Source organism: Phyllostomus discolor, chromosome 10 (genome assembly GCF_004126475.2).
Source record: "Phyllostomus discolor isolate MPI-MPIP mPhyDis1 chromosome 10, mPhyDis1.pri.v3, whole genome shotgun sequence".
Classification (NCBI taxonomy): domain Eukaryota; kingdom Metazoa; phylum Chordata; class Mammalia; order Chiroptera; family Phyllostomidae; genus Phyllostomus; species Phyllostomus discolor.
The window spans coordinates 15668739-15692195 of NC_040912.2; the positions used below are offsets into that span (position 1 = coordinate 15668739).

Below are 23457 nucleotides of genomic sequence, written 5' to 3' on the forward strand. Positions count from 1 at the left end.
GGAAGAGTAAAGAAAGACATTCCCTGAAAGGGAAGGAAAAGATGGGGGCTTCCCAGAAACTCGTCTTCACATCACTCACTCCTGGGAACACTGGGAAACCTCCTCAGTCTGGTTTCTATTTCCCAGTCGTGTTCATTCTATTCACTGCTCAGTACAGACCAGCGCGTCACTGAAGAGCCGTTCCTCGGACAAGGGTTTGATCTCCAAAATATATAAAGAACTCACATGACTCCACTCCAGGAAGACAAACAACCCAATTAAAAAACCGGCAAAGGACCTGAATAGACACTTCTCCAAGGAGGACATACACAGGGCCCACAGACATGAAAGAATGCTCAGCATCACTAGCCATCAGAGAGATGCAAATTAAAAGCACAATGAGATACCATGTCACCGGTCAAAATGGCCATAATAAACAAATCAATAAACAAGTGCTGGCAAAGTTGTGGAGAAAAGGGAACTCTAGTATGTTGCTGGTGGGATGCAGACTGGTGCAGCCACTGTGGAAAACAGCATGGAATTTCCTCAGAAAACTAAAAGTGGGACTGCCTTTTGACCCAGCAATTCCACTGCTTGGAATCATACCCTGAGGATCTTGAAAAACCAATTAAAAAGAAACCTATGTACCCAATGTTCATAGCAGCACAATTTACAATAGCCAAGTGCTGGAAGCAACCTAAGTGCCCATCAGTAAATGAATGGATCAAAAAGCTATGGAACATTTACACAATGTCATGCTACGAAGTAGAAAGAAAGAAGGAGCTCCTACCCTTTGCAACAGCATGAAGGGATCTGGAGAGCATTATGTTAAGTGAAATAAGCCAGGTAGTGAAAAACAAATACCATATGGTCTCACCTAATAGTGGAACCTAATCAACAAAACAAGCAAGCAAAATAGAACCGGAGACATGGAAATCAAGAACACACTGACAGTAGCCAGAGGGGAGGTCATAGGGGATAATGGGAGTAAGGGGGACAGGTCGTCAAGGAACATGTATAAAGGACACATGGATGAAGCCAAAGGGGGGAAGGATTGAGGGTGGGAGGTGGGGTGGGTGCAGCAGGGGAAAGTGATTGAGGGGAAAATAAAGACAACTTACTTAAATAACAATTTTTAAAAAGCAAAAAGAAAGAAAGAAAGAGCCATCCCTCGTATATGGAACCGAGAGGATAAGAGGTAAACGGTACTTACGCATGAAAGACACAGCCAGAGACCTTCAGAGGGAAAGGCAGCAGCATACACATCCCCAAACAGTCCGAGGCTTATTTCCAGCCTAGGCCTGCACTGATGGGCCAGCTGTGCTACTCGGGGGAAACTGGCTCAATCTCTTGAGAAGCAGGAGGGCATGAGCTGATGACAACACTCTAGAGAAACCCACTGGAATTTGTGGCCTTGTGGTCACCCCCAGTGACAATTATTATTTTTTTCCTACAGGTCTAGGGCCCAGGTGGCTCAGAGAAAAGCTGGGCCGTTCTCCTATGTCTCCATATTCTCACATTCTAGTATCTTTTGACCAGTCACAGAGATGCAGCACGGGACCGTGGACAGCCCTCAGGTTTTAGAGTAATACCACTCTAGGTTCAAACCCAACCTCGCATGCTCCATGGCCTTACGCTGTCTAAGGCTCATACAGAAAATTACAGCAGCAACACCTATGTCATAAACTCATTTGGTGCTTAACAATGAAATTCAATTAACAGGGGTACAGATATGATTGACATACTATGTGGATTCTCTGATTTACTCCTGGAGGTTAGAGGTACTGTCCTTCAAGACAGCAGGGGCCTTATGACGGAGGATAGAGGCATCACTGGATGCTAAGATAGGAGACCAGACACCAAGACTGGACAAAACTGCCACACTTAGGGACCCTAATGACATCATCAGTCCTAATCACGTCACCAACCAGGAGATGATGCCCTCACATGGTGTTGAGACTCTGAGACCAAAACAGGTCCTAATTCCATCCTCAGGTGACAAAAGTCCTCACAATAAGCCCGCAGCCCTGAAGCGGTCAGAGATGAGAGAGGACAGCCTGTTCCCCTCTGCATCTCTCCGCTGCCCCGCACTGGGTCGGGCCAAGGAGGGAGTCTCTCCAAACCAGCGGGACAGAGTGGGTGGCCAATCCCTTTCTAGGCTTAGGAAAGCAGAAACTGTGTTCTTCCTGTCCTTAAGCTACACAACTTTAGCACTAGTTGTCTTATATAAATGGTTTCAAATGTTGCTTCAGAAATAATTTTTAAAAACATTTTAAGAGCAGAGATTCCACTCGGTAATAATACACCCGGGTCATACCTGAGAGGCTGTGGTTTTCAGCTTCTGGATGCCATTCACCAAGTGCTCCTTCTTCTGGGAGACCTCTTTTTGTTTCTTCTTCAGCAGGTTCTTAAACAGGGATATTTGTTCCAGAAAACTCTTTGGAGTGGTATAGTTGTATCTTCTCTCATTTTGGTAATACCTGGTGCTCATTTCATTGACGCTGGTGTGAACGTGTGCCATGAAAAAGCTAATAGAATCTTTGTCCGGCGGCTGAAACAAAACATCGCAATTCATGTGAAATTCTCTCAAGTCAAAACAAAACTGCACTGAAAAAATTACCAAATATATAGTGCATTTTTTCTAAAAGCCAGAACAAATTACAGTAGAATCTAGAAACACTAAATCAGTCTTTAAAAGATATCCACAGGATTAGAGAGATGACCCAAAAAAAAGCATTTGGTGTTGCTAACCTCTTCTTGTGAAGTGAGCAAAGGATTTTTAAAAAAGATTTTATTTATTTATTTTAGACAGAGGGGAAGGGAGAGAAACATCAGTGTGTGGTTGCCTCTGGTGCGCCCTCTACTGGAGACCTGACCTGGCCTGCAACTCAGGCATGTGCTCTGACTGGGAATTGAACCCGCCACCTATAAAGGATTTTTGTGTACTCCACACACCAACCCTCAAAACCAACCTAACACAAGCACTACTTTCCACAACTCAATTTTTATTTATCAAGTGTGAGAAAGACAAAACTGAGAAATTGAGACACAGTACTTGGAGAAGTATTTTTGGTGCTGCTTTCAAACTCAACTTTAGTCGAAGTCAACCAACAACCCTGCAGTCACTGAAAAAAAAAGCTGAACACTGAGAAATATAGTTTTATAAGAATCCATGTGAAAAATTGGATGGCAAGATATAAAAATCACTGCTACTGGGAGAAAAATATGATCATTTCTATTCTCATTTAGGGGTGGGGGTGGGGGTGAGGAGGAGAACAATACTCCTTTGAAGATTTCCAGGAGGAACCTCCCCCCACTACACATTGTTTCCATTTTGTCCTCGATGACTTCTGAAGTTGTTAACTTTTTAATTTGCAGAGTCACATCTCCCTCATTTTAATGATTATTTATTGCATTCTGTACAAGATGAACCAGGTTCAATTAATCAAGGGAAGCCTAAAAATCAATTAATATGAATTAAATGAGCTACACCAACTCTGAGGAAAGTCACACATAATTTACCAAAGTGTTGTCAATAACACTCAGACGCCTTTGGGGAAATTACGCACAAGTGGCCGGTGATGCAGTTACACGTTCCAAACCTGCACCATTAGTGTGAGCACCAGGGTTGCGAGGGGGAGACGGCCAGTTGTCTTTCTGGTGAGAAACAATTGCTCCTGACCCCTGTCGAAACCCTCAGCTTTCCCACATCTTGAAACATTCCTGAGTGGGTTTTTAAGATGTTCATATTGGATTCTTCTGCATATTAAAAAAATCCAATTCACTAGTAGCTTAACCTGTTTTTCAAGCAAAAATTAAATCTTGAATATAACTCCTGACTATTCCTTGTTTCTAGTAGGTCTAAGACCTATCTGTATTACCAAATAGTGAACTCAGAAACAGGAATGTATAAGGAAGCTATATAAACTCCATAGAAATCATATCCTCCTGGGGATTTTATTTTTAAGAGCGCCTGACGACAATATAAACATGGGTGGAAACTCTCTCCTGTCCTGTCCTGTTTCAATGTGACCGGAAAGTGTGCACATAGTCTTCTGTAGTATAAATACTTCCACGGCCAAGTGCAGTCTCCTTCCAGAGAGAAAAAACAACAACAAACCCTGGCCTCTGCCCAGCCATGGTCCCGAGGAGCAGGCTCCTGGGCTGCCCTGAGAAGCTCTCTTGAACAACAGTTTCATTTGTAAATCCACGATGGAAGAAGTGGTTTCCGGTAGAGCTGGAAGTGGCCCGAGACAACTTGTCTCAATGGGGCAAAATAACTATTGTTACCGGGCTTAACAAAACGGCGCAGCATGGGCGCCTCGCAGAGCCAGGGAGCAGCTGCTTGTAATTCACACTGTTTTTCAGAAAACTCTAATCGTTCCAGAACAGACCTCTTTGATGACTGGTCTTCCCTGCATTCTCAATTTGTCACTTTCTCTTATGATAAGGTCAGTAGTGACAGCACTTCCTGACATTAACAGCTGTGGCTTTTAAAGGGTCATTGTAGAACTACTAATTGCAGTAATTTCATTAGCATAAATTATTTATTCTGCCATTCATTTATCTCCCGTTTTCTTTGGGGGAGGCAGGGAGGAGAGGGCTGCTGGAGCCGCTGCAGGGACGGCTATGGGATGCTGCAGCCTTTTCACTGTTAGGCGTGAGAGCTAAGCACGCCAGTCCTGCTGCCTTCGGCCTCTCCGTGGAAACCAGCTGGCCCCATTCCACAGTTATTTAGTGGCCAAACAAGGTGAAGGCAAAAATCATCATGCCGCTATCAAATGGTTATAAATCCAAGATTTCTCTGCGAAGCAGCTTTGGAAAACAATGCTGTATTCAATGCATCACCAAACGCAAAACTGAAACTGCTTCCTCCTCACATGAGTAGAGAGAGCTCCACCCCCTTTGTCCGTCGGCCCGCTGTGAACTGAAACGCACACACAAACCCCTGCCTCTTGGTGTGATGGTTCTCGGCTGGTGGCAGTCGCTGCCACACCAAGTACCCTGACCACCCGACTCTTAAAGAAAAGTCCCAGTATGTCCCTGTTGTTGGAAATCACAGACGCAAAATTCGGACGAAAACGAATACCTGGAGGCCAGAGCTAAATGAAATATCATTAAGTGTCACAGAGGATTTTACATCTTCCCAAGACTAGCACAGAAGGTTGTACTGGTCTGTACTTTTAAATTCAGACTTTCAAATGGACTATACTCAAAAGAGAAGGGGGGGGGGATGAAAGGAAACTTTTTAAGTTGAACTTGAGATAACTTTGTAACATGTAATGCCATCTACCTACAGTCCACCTTGAAAATTTTTCTCAGAAAATTTTTTACAGCTTTATTGAAATTTAATTGATACACAAATGCACGTATTTAATATGTATATTAATATTTTAACAATTCCAAACTCTCAGCTATAAAATTATTTGTACACTTTAGCCCGTCTCGGGGCTGGTAAAAGCAGAGAATATGTTAGATACTGTGGTTATCAGGTTGTTAATGAAATAAAGCCACTCAGGAATTCGCAACACGAGCAGTGCTGCGTTAGAGTACCACTGCCACGCTGACTGACTCCCAGAAGAAGACTGAGGCAGGGTTTGAACCCTAGAACCTGGATTACATTTCCAGTTCTGTAAAGCTGGGCAAATTATTGCATTCCCTGTACTTCCTCTGCCCACAAATCAAACCTTAAACTTTCATTACTGCTTTTTACTCTGTTTCTTTCCTTCCTCTCCTTTTATGCCTCTTTCAGAACAATCAGACATTGGTGCAATAATCAAAAGCAGAACTTAAGACCATTTGGGTTCTCATGTCAAAGTGCATGTGGGCCCTTACCTGCTGAGTGGTCCTGGGCCCGTGGTCTCCATGCCCCAATCTGCATCACAGGAAAACCAGTGGCCCCCCTTAGAAGGCTGGTGAGTAGAGGTGGCAAGCAATGAACAGGCAGGGAGGTGTCACTCCTGTTACTGGTGATGGTATCAGTGAACCAATTGTCGTGCCAGCACGATTACCAGACCACCAGACGGAGCAGCCGCAGGTGTTAAATGTAACACCACTCCCAGTTCCCTCAGTCATGTGCTATTTTTTGTTTGCTACTTTGTCTGGTGGATGCATTTTCTTGTTACTTTGCTCATGTGTTTAACCCTTTGTCTTTTAGAGACTCAGCTTGGGTCAAAGGCAAGATCAAGTCCAGCCAAAACCAATAAGCTTTCAGATGACTCCAGTCATTGAATGAAGTAGCTGCAACAGTTCTTTGACAGAACATTAAAACAAAGAAGTGGTTGAGGCCTGAGGCTGTGAGCAGGTCAACCAGAACCAGCTACCGCTTTTATGGCAAAGGTGCAAGGCGGGAGATGGTGCAGCGGGCCTCGGGAGGCTGGCGCTAGAGGGAAGCCACGGAACCACAACTTGAGTGATGCCTCCACTTGATTGAACTAAACTCTTGTCTTAACAGCATATCCAGGTTCCTGAGCACCTTAAAAACTGGACCTACTTTTGAAATAGAGGGGATTCCTGAAGTTTCCATTACAGCCTAAGCCCTGGGGAGCCGCTTTTCACAATTCTCTTCTAAGTTTTCTTTGTTTGTGCAGAGCATGAACGGGCCAGTGGCCAGTGTATTAGTGCGCATGCGCAGAGGAGGAAGCGCGCTAAAAACGGGGCAGGGTGTTAACGGCTACCTGGGATTTTCTCATCTGTTTGAACACAGGCTTAAGCCTGTGTGACATTTAGGCAGTCTCAAGATAACTTGGTTGCCTTTGTTTTTCTCTCCATCTTCTAAAATTGTAACAGTATTCCTCAGAAAGAGGATCCTTTCCCCAAATTCACAGAATTTCTATGGCACAAGGTTATCCTTCTACTTTATAGAGGCACATGAAATAATCCTCACTTATATTTCAAGGACAAGACTGTGCTGAGAAAACCATGAGCGGAAACACTGCTCATGTCCCTATATCAACAAGATGTTGTTTGCCACTCTTCATGCCTGGCCAACATTCAACAGGAACTCGGAGACCTCCGAACCCACCTTCTGTCGTGAATGTCCCTAACTGGGATGCACGCACTTCCCAGGCAGGTCTCCCCCCAGTTACCACCTGCAAGTCCACTCCCAGGTTCACCACAGGCCTTCCCTGGTCTCCCTCCTCCCACCGCTTCATCCCCTCTGTTTCCGAATCCCCTGGGAGGAGGACTGTGCATTGACAGCCTTCAGGTAAGTAGACAGTGCTGCCGAAGCATCAGCCTGTTTCGGTCCTGCTGTCAGCAGCCGGCTAGTTCAATACCAGGCAGTGGGAAAGGAGCACCAACTTGTACACAGACACCGTCAGCCCACACCCTCGGGTGCTGTGTTTGTGCTGACAGAAAATTACATGTCAGCACACACCAAACTGCGTGCCTTTCACGAATCCTTTCTCTGTGGCTAAAGGGGGTCACCTTGTGTAAGTACCTCACACCCAGCGAGTGAGGTCAATAATTAAGAAGTGCCCAAATTATGCTGATAACTTCATCTTAATAGTGGAAATCAAAACTAAGAAAGTGATCCCATTTGGTGCTCATTCAAAATACCTACAAGCCAGTTTTGACCTCTACAGAAAAGGCACCGTACATATTTACAAGAACACAGGCGCACTGCGCTCGGAATTATAACTGTGGCTCCCGAGTAACAAATTAGGAAGGTGGGAAAGTTAAATAAGCACCCGCACTGAAATGAACTCATCTGGCTAATTTGTTTCCAGGCATCATTCAGCTCCAGAGAAATGGCAGAGTGCTTTTCAGTCTCCTGCGTGACACTCAGCATCCTATAGGAGGCGTCCTGATACCACAAGATAGAGCTTAGCCCCAGCCAGGAGCCCTCTGGACTCCAGGGATGCAAATCCCGCCTCCTCCAGCAGATGTCAATGGTCACTGGCCTATCAAAGCTCCCTCAGCAGTAACTGTGTCCAAAGTGGCACCTGCTTTGACAGGACAAAACCTGCACCAGAGCAGCAACGGCAAGGAACTTGCAGAAGCTCTGTGCCCAACAGTAACTTAGACCAGGCCACTCCCTCCGAATTCCCCCCACGTGAGAAGTTAACAGTGAGAAACCAAGCCCACCGGTCCTTTTCCTTGCCACGCCAGCCTGGTCACGTGCACGGGATAAAACAGACTTTGGCAACCAAAAGATACACACTGACTCTCTCCCCATAGTCAAGTGGTATTTTGAACAGTTCTTGTAATTATTAGACGATAAAAATAGAGCCCTACATGACTCTAGGATTGCAGCCAATCTATTGAAAGCCTAAGGACTTTGTGTTAATAACTGTGATCATTATTTGTCCTATTTCATGGTTTTCCAGATTTAAAGTATCAAGTATTTCCGGTAGACTTTAATGTACTGTAGGGTTAGTCTCCCTTGCGTGGGCTTCCCTTAGCTCTTCAGGAAGACACGGAATCACTGTGGACGCCCAGCCCATTCCAGGCACCTTTCCACCTTCCCTCTCAGCAGCACCGGAGACACACCCCCGGGGAAGTTTCGCCGTCACCACCCTTCCACGCTGCCCGATCAGAAGGGCACTAGGTACACGCAACACCTCACTTCTAGGAAGTCTAAATGATCCTTTCATGTTCACTGTCCATTTGCCTTGGAATCTGAACCCTTGAAGTTGTGTTGTTATTGTTGTTGCTTGGTTTCACGTAACCATTTTAAAATACAATGGGGGGTGCAAATCTCCTCATGAGCAAATGACAAACATAACCTATAAATCATAAAGCCATGAAACAAAGACACAGAGTCATTATTTGACTTGGTGACTGCAGAATTCAGGGGGGCTGATTTTTCACCTGTCAGTACTGTACTGAGAAAAATCCTGACTAATTGCCTTCCTTTGTTACGATTGAGCATGGCATGGCCATCGGTGGCTGGTGTTCTGTTTGGGTTTTAGCTGTGGACTTAAGGGATTTATATGCAGTCAGCCCTATTATGATACAAGTCACAATCCTGGTCCTCTGGTGAGTCAGGGCAAGAGTCACAATGTACTCACACTTGCACTGTGAGTGCCCACAAGAAGCACTGTGCCCCCACACACAAACATCTCAGCTCAGTGCACACACACATATCTCAACTAGGTGTAAAAATGTCATCCATTATATTCCCTAGAATGTAAACCAACAGAGGCGATCTTATCATCTCCGATAAACAAGGGCAGCTTTCTGATAGGAGGGGCACTTTGAACATTTGCAGAGGACTTTTGGTCAGAGTGAGTGTGTGAGCGAGTGTGTGAGTACGTGTGAGACATTCAGAGGCTGACACGACCCACCTCGATCCCTTTGATTTCTTCAATGAACCTCCTGCTGACGGAGACCAGGGCCTCCTGCGGCCACGCGTGAAACCAGTCAATAGCCGCGCAGTTCACTATGGCTGGGAACTTCCGAGCTCGAGCTCTCAGTGTGTGACCAACCGGAGAGAAACACAGAATGACCTGCGGAGACATGGGGCCGGGCAGCAACGGGCGGGGATGAGTGAGCAAAGCGTTAGTTACATCGCAGCCCCAGACGAGGAGAGAAAGGGGCACAGCCAAGCGTGACATCCAGCTGTCCCGAGCACTGCCGATGGGACTGCAGCAGACACCTCCTGCCTAATCCAAGTGCGAACCTGCCCCGATCGGCTGCCCCATCAAACACACTTACAATGTATGTCTCTCCTTTTCAGTATTTTTGATGATTACATGAATAGTGGGAAATCTACTCTTTTCTATTACATGAATAACATTATAACAATAAAAAATAAAAATCAAGGCCCAATCACTACTCGAAATAGTGTCAACATTTTTGTCTTTTGTCTTATTCTGTTTTGTAATTCATCAGGCTCCATAAGGCTGTGTAAATACACTTTCTAAAAAAATTTTTTATATTGATAGTTTATTTTTTCTTTTAAAATAAAGTGCATTCACTTGAGCTCTTGACCTTTATAAAGGAGCAATAAAACTCAGTGTACTGAATGCTCATGATGAGAAATTTATAAATTTCTGGTTTAAATCTAAAGTTTTATTTAGGCAATCAATGATTTAAGAGTTCATTTAAATCTGAATATGTTTCTTTTTTTAAGATTTTATTTATTTATTTTTTAGAGAGGGAAAGGAGGGAGAAAGAGAGAGAGAGAAACATCAATGTGCAGTTGCCGGGAGCTGTGGCCTGCAACCCAGGCATGTGCTCTGACTGGGAATCGAACCTGTGACACTGGTTCACAGCCCACGCTCAATCCACTGAGCTATGCCAGCCAGGGTTCTAAATCTGAATATGTTTCTACACTCTTTTTCAAAGGGTACTTTTCCTTTTAGCATTTAAAAAATTCACATCATAAAAATCACTGGCATACATGAAGCCATGTAATATTTCATTTAACATATGTTTTTATGTTTAATTTTGTAAAGCTCTTCAACTCAAGAGAGCTAAATCCTAAGATCTAAAATGTTTTTAACAATGCACGAGCTCACTAAATCATATATTAATTATATTCAAGAATCTAGTTACCAACTTATTAATTGCTCTAATAGTGCATGTGCTAAGTTAACAAGCCTCAGTTATGATGCATAATTTGCACTTATATCTCAGTTCTTAGGTTTCTCCTACCAGCCTTCTTTTCTCCCCATACTTGAATATTTCTCCTCTCTTGTCTGAAAAGGTAGTTTTCCACACTTAACTTATCTCTCATTTGTGACAATTTTAGAAAACTTCATTTATACATAACTGTAGCAAAGGCAGAGGGGAAAAAAACCCCATCCTTTACCTGAGATCCTATTCCATCTCATCCACACTTACTACATTCCTACGCTTGTAACCGGCCAGCTATGGATGCGGCTTAGCAATCTCCGTTTCGACAAGTTCTCCAGGTAACTGACATCCATGGCTGTACCCTCATAGTTTTAAAGTCGCTCTGGGAATACTTAAATGAGACATTGACATTTTCAATGCTTGTGCAGTTGGTGGAATACAGGCTCTAAATCTCTATTCTACATATGCAGTGAAATAAAAAATGTATGGAATTTTAAATAAATTAGATAATCATTAAAAACCTAAATTCTGCCATCTAAAATTGATGCTGGAAACTAATGTAGAAAAATATACCTGCTCATCAGTACGCCCTGAGAAAGGAAAGGATGGTTGCACACACAGCCATGAGGAGTGCAATTATTGACTCAATTTGCTGCTCAATTTCTAGTTTTGCTGGAAATCGAGCACAGAACTTATCCCACCATCCAGTTTCCTTGGTAGTAGTCTTATGGGAATTTTTTCTTTGAGAGCCCATGCTAATGTCTGGGAACTGTGGATTGTTTTTTCTTTTATAAAACAGTCTGTACAGTGTTAGAGATGACCTGGCTTAAATTCAAGTTGTTGCCCTTAATGTTGAGGAACCATTTTTCTTATTATATTTCCCTTTACTTCATAAGGGGTTAACACAGCAACAAATTTATAAAAAATAAAAAGACAAATAAATTATTTAAAAAGAGTGTTAGGTTGTTTATGATCTACTTTTTCAGCGTTATTAAGGTATAACTGACAAACAAAATGATAAGGTTTTAAAGTGTTTAATGCGATGACTTTATACAGACAACACTGTGAAAGGATCCCCCCATCTAGTCAATGAACACACCTTCACCCCACACATGTATCTTTCTCTGTGTATGAGAACATGTAAGTTTTACACTCTTGGCAAATTTCAACTACACAAAACACTGTTACCGGCTATAGTCACATTCCCCATTAGGTCCCCAAACCTTATCCATCTTACAGTTGAAAGTTCATATGCTGTTTACCAATCTCTCCTTATTTCCCCACCCACCGCCCCCTGGCAACCACTTCTCCACTCTCTGTTTCTATGAGTCTAACTTCTTCACTTCTTAGATTCCATGTGTAAGTGCAACCATATTGTATTTGCCTTCTTTTACCCAGCACAATGCCTTCAGGTTTCATCCAGGTTGTCACAAATGACAGGATTTCCTTCTTCAAGGCTGAATAATACTCCATTGTAACAACAGACACTTGGGTTGTTGTCATACCGTGATTACTGTGAACCACGTGGCTCTGAGAACAGAAGGACTGCTGTCTCTTTGAGATAAGGGTTTTGTTTCCTTTGGACATAAAACCACAAGTGGGATTCTGGGATCATATATATATATACAGTGTTACTATTTTTAATTTCTTGGGGAAACTTCATACTATTTTCTGAGTTTCTATACCAGTTTATATTCCCACTGACAGCACACAGGGGTCCCCTTTTCCTCCACGTCCCCACCAGCATCTGGTATTTCTTGTCTGTGATGGTAGCTTTTCTAAAAGGCTGATATCTCAGGTGATAGCTCATTGTGGTTTTGATTGGCATTTCCCAGGTCAGTGATGTTAAGGAAATTTCCATGTTACCTGTTGCCCACTTGCATGTCTTCTTTGAAAAAAATGTGTGTTCAGGTTCTCTCCCTGTTTTTAATTAGGTTATCTGCTTTTTTTCTATTAAATTCCTTGTATACGTTCCTTGTATATTTTGGATTTTAACCCCTTCTTGAATATGTGGTTTGAAAACATTTTCTCCCACCCCATAGGCTGCCTTTTCATTTTGTTGACGGTCTCCTTCACTGAGCATAGCTCTGACATCATGGGTATTGACATAGCTTTTCACTGATGAAATGAATAGTGTTCAAGATATCCAGAGAAAACAGAACTACTGTACTCAAACCTCACCACTGCGTGAACAAAATGGGAATATATCTGCACACTGAGGTATCCCAGAATCATACCTCTGTCCCTGTAGACTCTGGGCTTTTGCCAGTCCTATGGCAAACAGCTCACAGAAAGATTCTATCATTTTATGTGGCTCCAGTGGGAAGGACAGGGGAGTCCTACTGAGAACATCACCGTGTCTTTCCTAAAGGGACTTTCCAATGAGGGCCGGTCAGTGCCCTAAAAGAACAGAGCAGGGGTTGCAACAAGCTACTACTGGAGCAGGTTCCAAGACCCTCAGACTTGTTTTAACTAAACGGGCGCCACATACACTGGAGGAGGAGCAGGGTTCAGTCCAAGACCCCCTTTTTTTGAAGCACCCCTTGAGCCGGGAGACCTGGGAAGGAGAGCCTGCCAGCCCGAACAGGCGCCAGGCGCCGCTGGCCTCAAAGTACAGAAAGTCACAAAGCACTCCTCCCAAACAGTTCCTGGCAATTGCAAATGACCAAATTGGCTTAAGTTACTTTCCGGCAGTGGATTAGAAAGAAAAGTCGGTTAAGAAAATAAAGTTAAAAATGTCTCAGACAGCTGTGCTCTAAAAGTAAATTCTCACCAGTAAAAAGCCAACCCTGAAATCACCATCTATGTATTTCCTACAGCTCTAACATTTGGATGTCAGAAACTTGCTTTTGGAATCCATACCATAGAATTTTCTACTCCCTTTTATCCCCTACACAGGTGTTATGACTCATTTGCAGTAACCCACTTTTCACTGTGCTTTGTAATTCATTGCCATTTCTTTTACATAAGACCCCATCGTAAGTACATATTTGTCTGTATATCACTAACGGGACTCAGTCCATTTCCTCTGGTAATGGAAATCTGAATTGCTACCGTCACTCTGTAGTTTTTTCCAGTTGATATAGTTTATTCTCAGCTAGAAGTAACCCTCCCACATATTTACATCAGAAGCTTCTATCTCTAACTTACACTTGCATTTATCCTCAAAAGCCTCAGCATTTTCAAGAATGATAAGATCTGAATCTTACTGGAGAATGCTCATAGGAGTGGAGGTTTAGCATAGAAAATACCCCCCAGTTATCCTCTTTATATTTTTCTGTATCATCGCCCATCTAATAACTTTTTAATTTCGATTATTTGTATGAGATTCAACAGCACCTTAAATATATACACTTTCAATAAAAAGTGTATATATTTCTATATGCATATTTTTAGGAATAAAATCATTCCCATGACCTTTTACTTGTGAATACTCGCCAGTAGGCATTATTTCAAGAGATAATATTTTACATTGGGGAACTTTAGTTATTTTGTTTGCTTTAAGAAAAAAAAACTTCAATTCATGAAGAAATTATATGTGGAATCCCAGAATGTAGCAAAGAGCGAATCTGCACCTGGGGGTAAAGAAAACAGGAAGTATAGTCCCCACTCCCCATTCCCCACTGCGTTTCCCCACATGTGCGAGGGCTCCAGTCCCTAACCTCAGCCGCCCTGCTTGTCGTCAGGGTCTGCTCTACCCACACGCTACTTTCCAGGCTGGTGTGCAGCTCCTCAGTGTTTTGTTGTTTGGGTTTTTTAAAAACATTGTCTACTGAAGAGGACACTGTGTGGTCACTCTGCACACATGCGCAGTTGGAAGAGGAAGACCCAGCACCCTCCTTGCAAACCCACATCCAAATGCAAGCCAAGGGTGAAGAACATGAACATGCTTTTCAAAATGCAATTTCAATATAAAGGAAATAATTTCTTCTGGGACTAAGCCCTTCATTTCTGGTGTTAAAATTCTCTTTTATCATATAAAGTCAGGGAGATGACTTCTGCCCATTCTTTGAGATACCTCCTAACCAGTTTTCCCTCAATAAAACCCCTATTGTCCTGCCTTCTGTTATCTTATACTCCCTGTATCTCTCACACGTTTAGCTGCATTTTCATACTTGTTTGTGCAACTTGGGGGGTGACACTTGTCTTGCCAACAATGAGGTGGGCACCAGGTGGCCAGGTGCCGGCTCACGCTCCCTAAAGTATTCCCAACACCCAGCACACCATAGGCACTCAATAAATATTTATTGAATGCCAAATGGATAGATGAATGAATAAGCAGCAACTTAAAAAACAGTTCTAAGAAAATAAAACATTGACTTCTACATTCCAATTATTTGAGGTTTTGTTGTTTTATGAAATTTCAAAGAGAGTGACCCTCGGATACGGAATACAAGGTCACACCTGTTGTCTGTCTTGAAAGTTCTTTTCATTCTGCTTGCGTCAAATAACGTCTGAAAACGTGAGGGCGGGAGCTGGGGCACTGCGTTCAGAGAGCTGCGGTCCTGACAAGGAAAACACTCTCTCGGGCAGGGAAGAGCTGGACGGAGCCTGGAATGGCCCAGGCCGATCTAGCCTTTGGCACGCTGCTTCCCATCAGCATCAGCGAGAGGGGCAGAGGGGAGAGAGGAAGGCATCTCCAGATGCTGCAGCCGTCCTACAAGGCCACCCACGTAAAAGACAGGAGGTCAGTGCTCTGCCGGTCCATCGGATGTGGATCAGAAGAGATGGACTTGACAATCACGTACGGGTAAGGTTTTGGGACATCCGGTGTTCTACTGAACAACTGAACATTTGAGCTTTTCATACGTCAAAGATATACCGCGGAAATGACCTGCACGAGTGCTAAGTCTTTCGGCTTATGCTGTGCGCTCCCGTGCAGGTCTGCTGCTTAGCTATGCGTGTGGCCCCGCGTCTCCGCCCATGCTGTCAGGGTCCCCGGACGTGGGGCGGCAGGAGCCAAGGGCAAATCCCCTGCACTGTCTGTGGTCAGACTCCAGAGGTGAACTGCTTTGTCTCCCAGCCAAGAAGACAGAAGAAGAAAGAAGAAAGAAGAAGAAAAGCCTAAATAGGGCCTGAGAGAAAAATAACACCGAGGAAAACAAAAAAAAGCAACCGGTGGACTGAATGGAAGATAGTTCCACTAAAGTTAATGTAATGGAAGAATCTGAAGAAAATGATAAAAACCTGTTTCACACTCTCGAAAGGTTAGAAGAAAAAAGAATTAGAGAAACCCATGCTAGGCCCAGATGAAGGAAGAAGATGAAGGGATTCATCTATGGGATAAGAACCCACACCATACAACAGAACAGCTAGTCCTAAAAATATTAAAAATACCTTAAGCCCAAGATTTCATCCAATGCTTAATGATGAAAAGCTAAAGGCATTCCATTAAAATAAAATAAATAAATAAAAGAAAGATGCCACAATTACTGCTTAAAAGTTTTAAATAGTGTTCTGAAAGTTATGGCTATCATAAAACACAAAAAAGAGGTAATCGTTAGAGAAAAGAGTGAAGATTCAAAAAACAATGTCACTGTCTACTCAGGCAACCGAGAAGAACAAAATTCAAAACCTACTGGAATTGATGAGCATTCATCACACTGGCTGGTAGAATAACAAGCCAGCAGCCTCTGTCCCTCCCTCCACTGGCTTTCTTATATACCCACCGTGATCAGTTAGAAAATTTGGCAAGAGCAAAAACTAATATAAAACAATGAGAAAAGTAGTTAATGAGAACTGTATAAAACATATAAAGATAGCTAGCTGTTTTACTGAAGGCCAATAAAGACATTTTGACTAAATGAAAAGCTGTGCTACATTTCTGGAGATCAATTATTATAAAGATGCTAATTTTCCCCACATTAACAAATTTTAGGCAATTTTAATATTTCCAAACAGGATTAGTTGAACTTGACAAAGTGATTCTGAAATTCGTGAGGAATGAAAAAGGGTATAAATATCAAAGGACATTCGGAAAAAGAGAACAGTGAGAAAGAACTTACACTCTCTGGGAATAAATCTTAAATAAAACAATGTAGGTGGATGAATGGAAACACTCAATATTGTAAATGTATCCACAACATCCCCAAATTAGTCTATATATTCTCATTGGATTTTTTTTAAGTGTTAATGTTATTCCACAGTTCATCTGGAAAAGTAGAAGCTAATACAGAATCATAGCAATCAAATCAGCATGGCACTGACATAAAAACAAATACATATCAGTGGAACAGAATAGAGAGCCCAGAAATAAACCCACGTCTACATGGTCATTAGTGTATGACAAAGTAGGCAAGAGTATTCAATGGGGTAAAGACAATCTCTTTGATAAATAATGTAGGGAAAACTAGACACATACATGTAAAAGAATCACAGATGGACCTGGGTCACTTTCTTATACCACATATAAGAATAAACTCAAAATAAATCAAAGACTTAAACATAAGGCTTGAAACCATAAAACTCCTGTCAGAATGGCTATCATGAATAAATCAACACACAAGTGTTGGTGAGGATATGAAGAAAAGGGAACCTTGTGCACTGTTAATAGAATTGTAAATTGGTGTAACTACTGTAGAAAAAGTATGGAAAAATTTAAAAATAGAACTACCATTGTTTTATCAATGCCATTTCTGGGTATTTATCCAAAGAAATACAAAACATTCATTCAAAAAGATATACGCACCCCTATGTTCACTGCTTTATTTACAATAGCCAAAATATGGAAGTAACCCAAGTATCCATCAATAGACAAGTAGCTAAAGATGTGGTACGTATATGCAAAGGAATACTACTCAGCCATAAAAAATTTGGAATCTTGCCATTTATGACAGCATGGATGAACTTGGAGGGTATTACACTAACTGAAATAAGTCAGGCAGAGAAAGACAAATACCATATGATTTCACTTACATGTGAACTCTAAAGAACAAAATAAATGGACAAACAAAACAGAAACAAACATAGAGAAAACAAACCGATGGTTGCCAGACGGGAGGAGGGTTGGAAGGATGGGTGAAAATGGTGAAGGGTTTAAGATGTATACATTCAGTGATAAAAAACAGTCATGGGGTGTGGACTGTAAAGGACAATATAAATGAACAAACAAAACAGCAACAGACTCATGGATACAGAGAAGAGACTGGTGGTTGCCAAAGGGGAGGGGGGCGTGGAGGGGCTGGGTAAAAATGTGAAGGGATTGAGAAGTTCACATTGGTGGTTACAGAATAGTCCTGGGATATAAGTACAGCACAGGGAATATAGTCAATGGCATTGTGACAACTATGTATGTGCCACACGGGTGCTTGAAACATCGGGGGAACATTTTATAAAGTACTTGATTTTCTATCCACTATACTGTACACCTGAAACGAACATAAAGTAATACTTAATGTGAACTGCAAGTGAAAAAATGTTTTAATTAAAAAGAAAAGCCTGGCTGGTGTAGCTCAGTGGTTTGAGCACAGGCTGCGAACCAAAGCATTGCAGGTTTGATTCCCAGTCAGGGCACATGCCTGGGTTGTAGGCCACGGCCCCCAGCAAATGCACATTGATGTTTCTCTCTCTCTTTCTTTCTCTCTCCCTTCCCTCTCTGAAAGTAAATAAATAAAATCTTTAAAAAAAGAAAAAAGAAAAGAAAAAGAGAAATAAATAAATAATAAACTCCTAGGGGTATTTGCCAAACAAAACAAAAATGTCACAGTTTTTGTTTTAGGTTGGGAACTGCCCTGACTGGTATCAGAAGCTGTAACCCCCTGCCTAGGCTAAGGCTAAGGGAACGCTCTTGGAACCATAAGCCAGCAAGGAGACAAAAGCTTATCTCCCTGGCAGGAGCACTGCTTTTGCTGCTTCATTCATAACTGAACCCCAAAGCTTGGTTGGTTAGCTAAAGACGGGTAAGATTCCCCAAGGGGGGAACGACCTAAGACAGGCACGATCACTTGGGAGGCCCCCCAAAAAGAAGGACTTTGGGGGCTGCAGCAAAAGGGGGTGATGGACCCTTGCTCCTTGGCTTTGACATAGCCTGAGTTCTCAACGTCTGGGAGAAAATCTCCTTATCTCTTGGTTGCCTTAGTTCCCTTGATCCACCTAAGCCTGAAACAATGACAGGGTGGTGCAGCTCTGTGCTGAAAAGGGCAGATTCCCTGGGTGATCAGGCCTAAGAAAGAATATGTAAATTACTGTGAAACCTTCTTTGTTTAGAATGCTCTCAGTTGAATGAGAAGGGTCCTAGGAGGAAGTTAGTTTGTTCCTCAAAGTCTAACAGCTCTTTTACCCCGACTCAAAACAGACCCTCAGACTTCCTTGTTTTCTATGGTTCCTTACTTCCCCCTAATGAGTACTGTATTTTACCTGAATTATTATGCAAAATGAGCCCAATAAAAGCAGGTATGGATGGTAAATCGGCACCCTCCCCACTAGGGGGGGGTGGTCATTCCGTCCCTACTTCCCCACAGAAACTAGTTTGTCTCTGTGCATGTTTTTCTCGCGTGTTTTCATCGAGCCATCCACAGCGTTCCATGATCACTGCTGGCCGGTGACCCATGCATCAGTTTTGTTTTGTTTGTTTTGATTTTTGTTTTGATGTAAAGTACAGCAAAGCAATATAGTCAATAATATGGTGATAACTATATATGGTGTCAGATGGGTACTAGACTTATTGGGATGATCACTTTGTAAGGTACATAAATGTCTAACTATTGTGTTGTACACCTGAAACTAATATAATACTTATGTCAACTATAAGTGAAAAAGTAAAACAAAAATTTTAATGTAGAAAAGGAAAAGAATATTGTTCTATGAGATTCCAGAACATACTGTAAAGCTACAATAAACAAAGCAATGTGGTGTTTAAGCAAACAGATAAAGAGATTTATGGAACATTGGAGAGTCCAAAAATACAATGCCACATGTTTAAGCATTCAATATATGAGAGAGGTGGCATTTCAAATTGGCAGTGAAAGGAAAGATTATATAATAAGTGGTGTTGAAATAATTTGGGGAAGAAATAGAAAATCTACCTTATATGGTATATAACAATCCAGGGCTAAACATTAAAAATGATATAAATTAATTTAAAGAAAATTCAAGACAATATTTCACAATGATGGAGCAGGGAAATACCTCCTTAAAAAGCTTTAAGACACAAAAGCCATAGAGGAAAAAAAAATCAGATAAATTTTTATACATGTAAATGTAAAACAGGTCATTATAAATGAAGCTAGAATTATAGTGAACTGCAGCATGGGAAACAGACAAGGACATTATGAACATATAAATATAAAGCACTCTTATCAATAAAAAATAACAAACCAGTATGAAATTTGGCAAAGGGTATAAATGGATAAAGATTTTATGTCAATAGTTTTTTCAAATAAAGTACATTTGAGCTAAATGGTTCATTCTATACACCAAATTCTTGGAACCATTTGATTTTTTTTTTGTGGGAGCCCTCTAACCAAAAAGGCAGAGAGAGAGGTAAAGAAAACAGTGAGAGACCTGAAAAAAAATTTAGTTCTGAATGTGTACTTTGTATGTCTATGTATACACACAGCAAACTGGAAGGAAAGATAGCAACGGGCTTTCAGTAGTTGTCTTTAGGCAATATTACCGGTATAGTTCTTATTCTCTTCATAGGGCCCCGAATTTTTTAATTCTCTACAATATGCATATACTTCTTACATGATCAGAAATAAATCTCTGAGACAGACGGACAGATAGGCAGACAGACAGCCACACGCACACACATGGACACACACACACCCCTAAATAGAGAGATGGATAGATCGCAAGACAGACAGCTACCCGAAATCTTGGGAAAGAATCAGAGGTTGCTACATTCGTCAAGCGTCCTTGCCCCCACGACCTCAGATGGCAAGGAGGAAGGCAAGAAAGAGAAGTCTCAGGGTTAACTAAAGTCAGCAGGAAAGAAGATGGAAGTACAGTTGCAGGATAAGAATGACGTAGGAAAAGACACACACGCAAATGTGAAGGAGAGAAGGCACTTGGCATTTCTTCACTGGTTTGTCCCAGGCCATCCAAGGACACCCGTCTGATCACCATTAATGGGAACGGCCCTGCGGGATGCACGGGTCACGGTTTGCATGCCAACAGGTTCTCACTGCCTCTGCATTCCAAGTGGGGACTGGCTTTGGGTGGTGAGCGTGGGTAATGGGGTGGCAACTTCACATAATTTAGCTTGACCTGACAGGTGTGCTCACCAAGCCTTGCAACACATTTCGCTCCCCATGTTGCCCAGCTCGGAACAGACACAGAGGAAATAGCAGTTCATCAGAAATTCCGAGAATTTCACAATATATAAAACAGAAAAAATCCAGAATTCTTTTTAAAATTCCAAGGTTTGGAATTATATATATTATGTTAATATCTATCTTATATATTATATATATGAGAAGCAGTAAGATTTATATTTATATTTATACTTATTTAAAAGAAGCTGTCATTTTTCTAGCCAAAAAGTGGCCAATTTTTCTGCCATATTATTTTGCCCTCAGGGTAAGGTGCTGACCACTAACCTTTCTCATGCTGCAACAAAATGACAAGGTCAGGAAGGGTCAGGACTATTTGCGGGAGATATCCTGTTCCTCCTTAGCATTACAAGCAAAACAAAAGAACAACAACAAAAAAACCCCCTCCAAAGCCCTCTTACTCAGTAGGAAAGAGATAGATTATTTTATTTCATTAGTAATCCTACGACAATGTGGGATGGGGTGGCCCACGTCTAACTCCAAAATAAATTCTAGCTGGTACTGGAGTAAATACTAAAAAATGAGACCAGAAAGAAGACCAGACGTGAATAGAGATGGACAGAAAACGGATGTCGGTCCTGGCGAGCCCGCCAAAGCACAGGGCAAAGAGAACCCATGCAGGAGAAGGCTGAGGGCTTAACCACATCAACACGTAAAACTTCTGTACATCACTCTGAACTGCCTGACGATTAGTAGCTTCAAGGAGAAAAACCACAGAGTTATCTCCATAAACGCTGAAAGGAATTTAATCGGTAGAGACTTCCTTGACAAGACATATATCCTGAGGCAACAGCCAGCGTGAGACAGAACAGTGAAACATTAGAAACATCTTTATTAATGTAAAACCCTAAATTCTCACTATTGCCTTTAATTATGTAACATTCTTCTGTAGGTTTACCAATGCAATGAGGGATAAAAGCAGATAAATAAACTATTGGGAAAGGCAAAATATGACCTGCGGGCTACGTGGTATCAACCAACCTAGAGAATCTATCGGAGCAGCAGTGAGGTAGTGAGTTATAAATAAAAAATCAATACCCCTCCTGTACACAAACAATCCACCATCAAGAAAGCCTTACAGAAAAAAATATTCCTTCTATAAAAGCACGAAAAGATTTTATATTGTAAAGATTAAATTCTCCCTAATACAAAGTTAGCATTCAGCATGATTTCAATAAAAATTAAAATGTGGCATGTTTCGGATTAGACAAAATGATTCTGATGTTTATCCACACATATAAACATGTGAGAACACCAACAACAACAACAAAAAACAAAGAAAGAGCAATTAGATATTAGATATAAAAAGTATAATATAACTTGAATAATTTACATAATACCAGGCTGGGATCAATAGTAGAGGGACGTAGCAAGAACAGAGAACAGAGGATCTAGAAAGAGACCCAAATAATATGGCTATTTGGAGTGTGATAAATAATAATGGTACTTCAGATCCGTAAGGAAGAAATGCTTAGCGGCGAGATGAAAAGATATCTTTTTGGGGGAAAAATAAGCTGAAACTTCTCGGCTGACTCTTTATCACATAGTCACTGCTCCCGACTGCCTGGTGGGTAGAGGTGGCATGTGACATATTGATGGCCCGTAAGACATCAGGTGGGAGACTCAGGGGAAGCTTTAGTTTCCTGATACGAAAAGCCCCAAGTCTTCTTCCTGCCTGGAGTGCAGACCCCACTGCATTTACCCTGAGGCCACAGGCAGAAAGCCCCTGGATGAGCTGAGCGTGGGCAGGAGAGAGGCAGGCGGGCACCCATCTGTGAGGGGGTCACAAGGAGCCTGGATTCAGCCAAGAGGGCGGCTTTCAGGAACTGTTCTTAGATGCTCTCTTATTTGTCACCCACTTGAGTTCCAACTGCTTCTAGCGAAGAGTTTTATAATCTTGGAGAGAAAAGCACTCTCCTAAATTTGCAGAAAACCCTCAGACCCATTAAAGAAAATACTGATCTAACATAAAAACTTTTTAAAGCTTTGAAACAAAATAGAAATAGACTAATAGATGGAAAACAGCCTGACAGCTGTCAGAGGGGAGGGGAGTTGCAGGGTTGGGTGAAAAAGTGAAGGGATTAAGCAAAAAACAAAAACAATGCTTTTTAAAACGTTAAAGTTACAAACAAACAAACATGTAGCATATATACATTGAAAAGGCAAATGGTAGAGCAGCAGTTACATGAGACACATACGTAAGACTAGTTGAGGTACATAGGACTCATAGACAAAACCACATGCAATTCGATGGAAAAGCCGGCCTTTTGTAACGTAACCTCAGGAGTTACTCAGCATTACTCTGCCGTACTGCACTCTATTAGCTGAAGCCATCATAAATCCATCCAGACTCAAGGAGAAGGGCCCAGACCCCATGTGTGAGTAAGAAAAGCATCAAGGAGCCCCAGCTGGTGTGGCTCAGTGGATTGAGTGCTGGTCTGTGAACCGAAAGGTTGCTGGTTCGATTCCCAGTGGGGTCACATGCCTGGGTTGCAAGTGGCTTGGGACATGTGGGAGGCTACTGATTGATGTATCTCTCGTACATCGATGCTCCTCTCCCTCTCTTTCTCCTTCCCTTCCTCTCTGTCTAAAAATAAATAAATAAAAATCCTTAAAAGAAAAAAGAAGGGTGTCAAGGAATTGGCAAGCGTATTTTAAAATCACTACAAGCTGTAGGTTTTGA

General features: G+C 42.0%; 1 protein-coding gene across 3 annotated transcripts in view; it reads right to left on the reverse strand.

Annotated features, from left to right (window-relative positions):
• The window catches only part of DNAH11 (dynein axonemal heavy chain 11), a 256071-nt gene that overhangs the window by 85670 nt on the left and 146944 nt on the right, over positions 1 to 23457 (reverse strand). For all 3 annotated transcript variants that reach the window (XM_036010519.1, XM_036010518.1, XM_036010520.1), the window contains 2 exons: positions 9270 to 9431; positions 2297 to 2530 (listed from right to left, as the gene is read on the reverse strand). In XM_036010519.1, coding sequence (XP_035866412.1) covers positions 2297 to 2530; positions 9270 to 9431 — 396 coding nt within the window. The remainder of the gene's footprint in view (positions 1 to 2296; positions 2531 to 9269; positions 9432 to 23457) is intronic.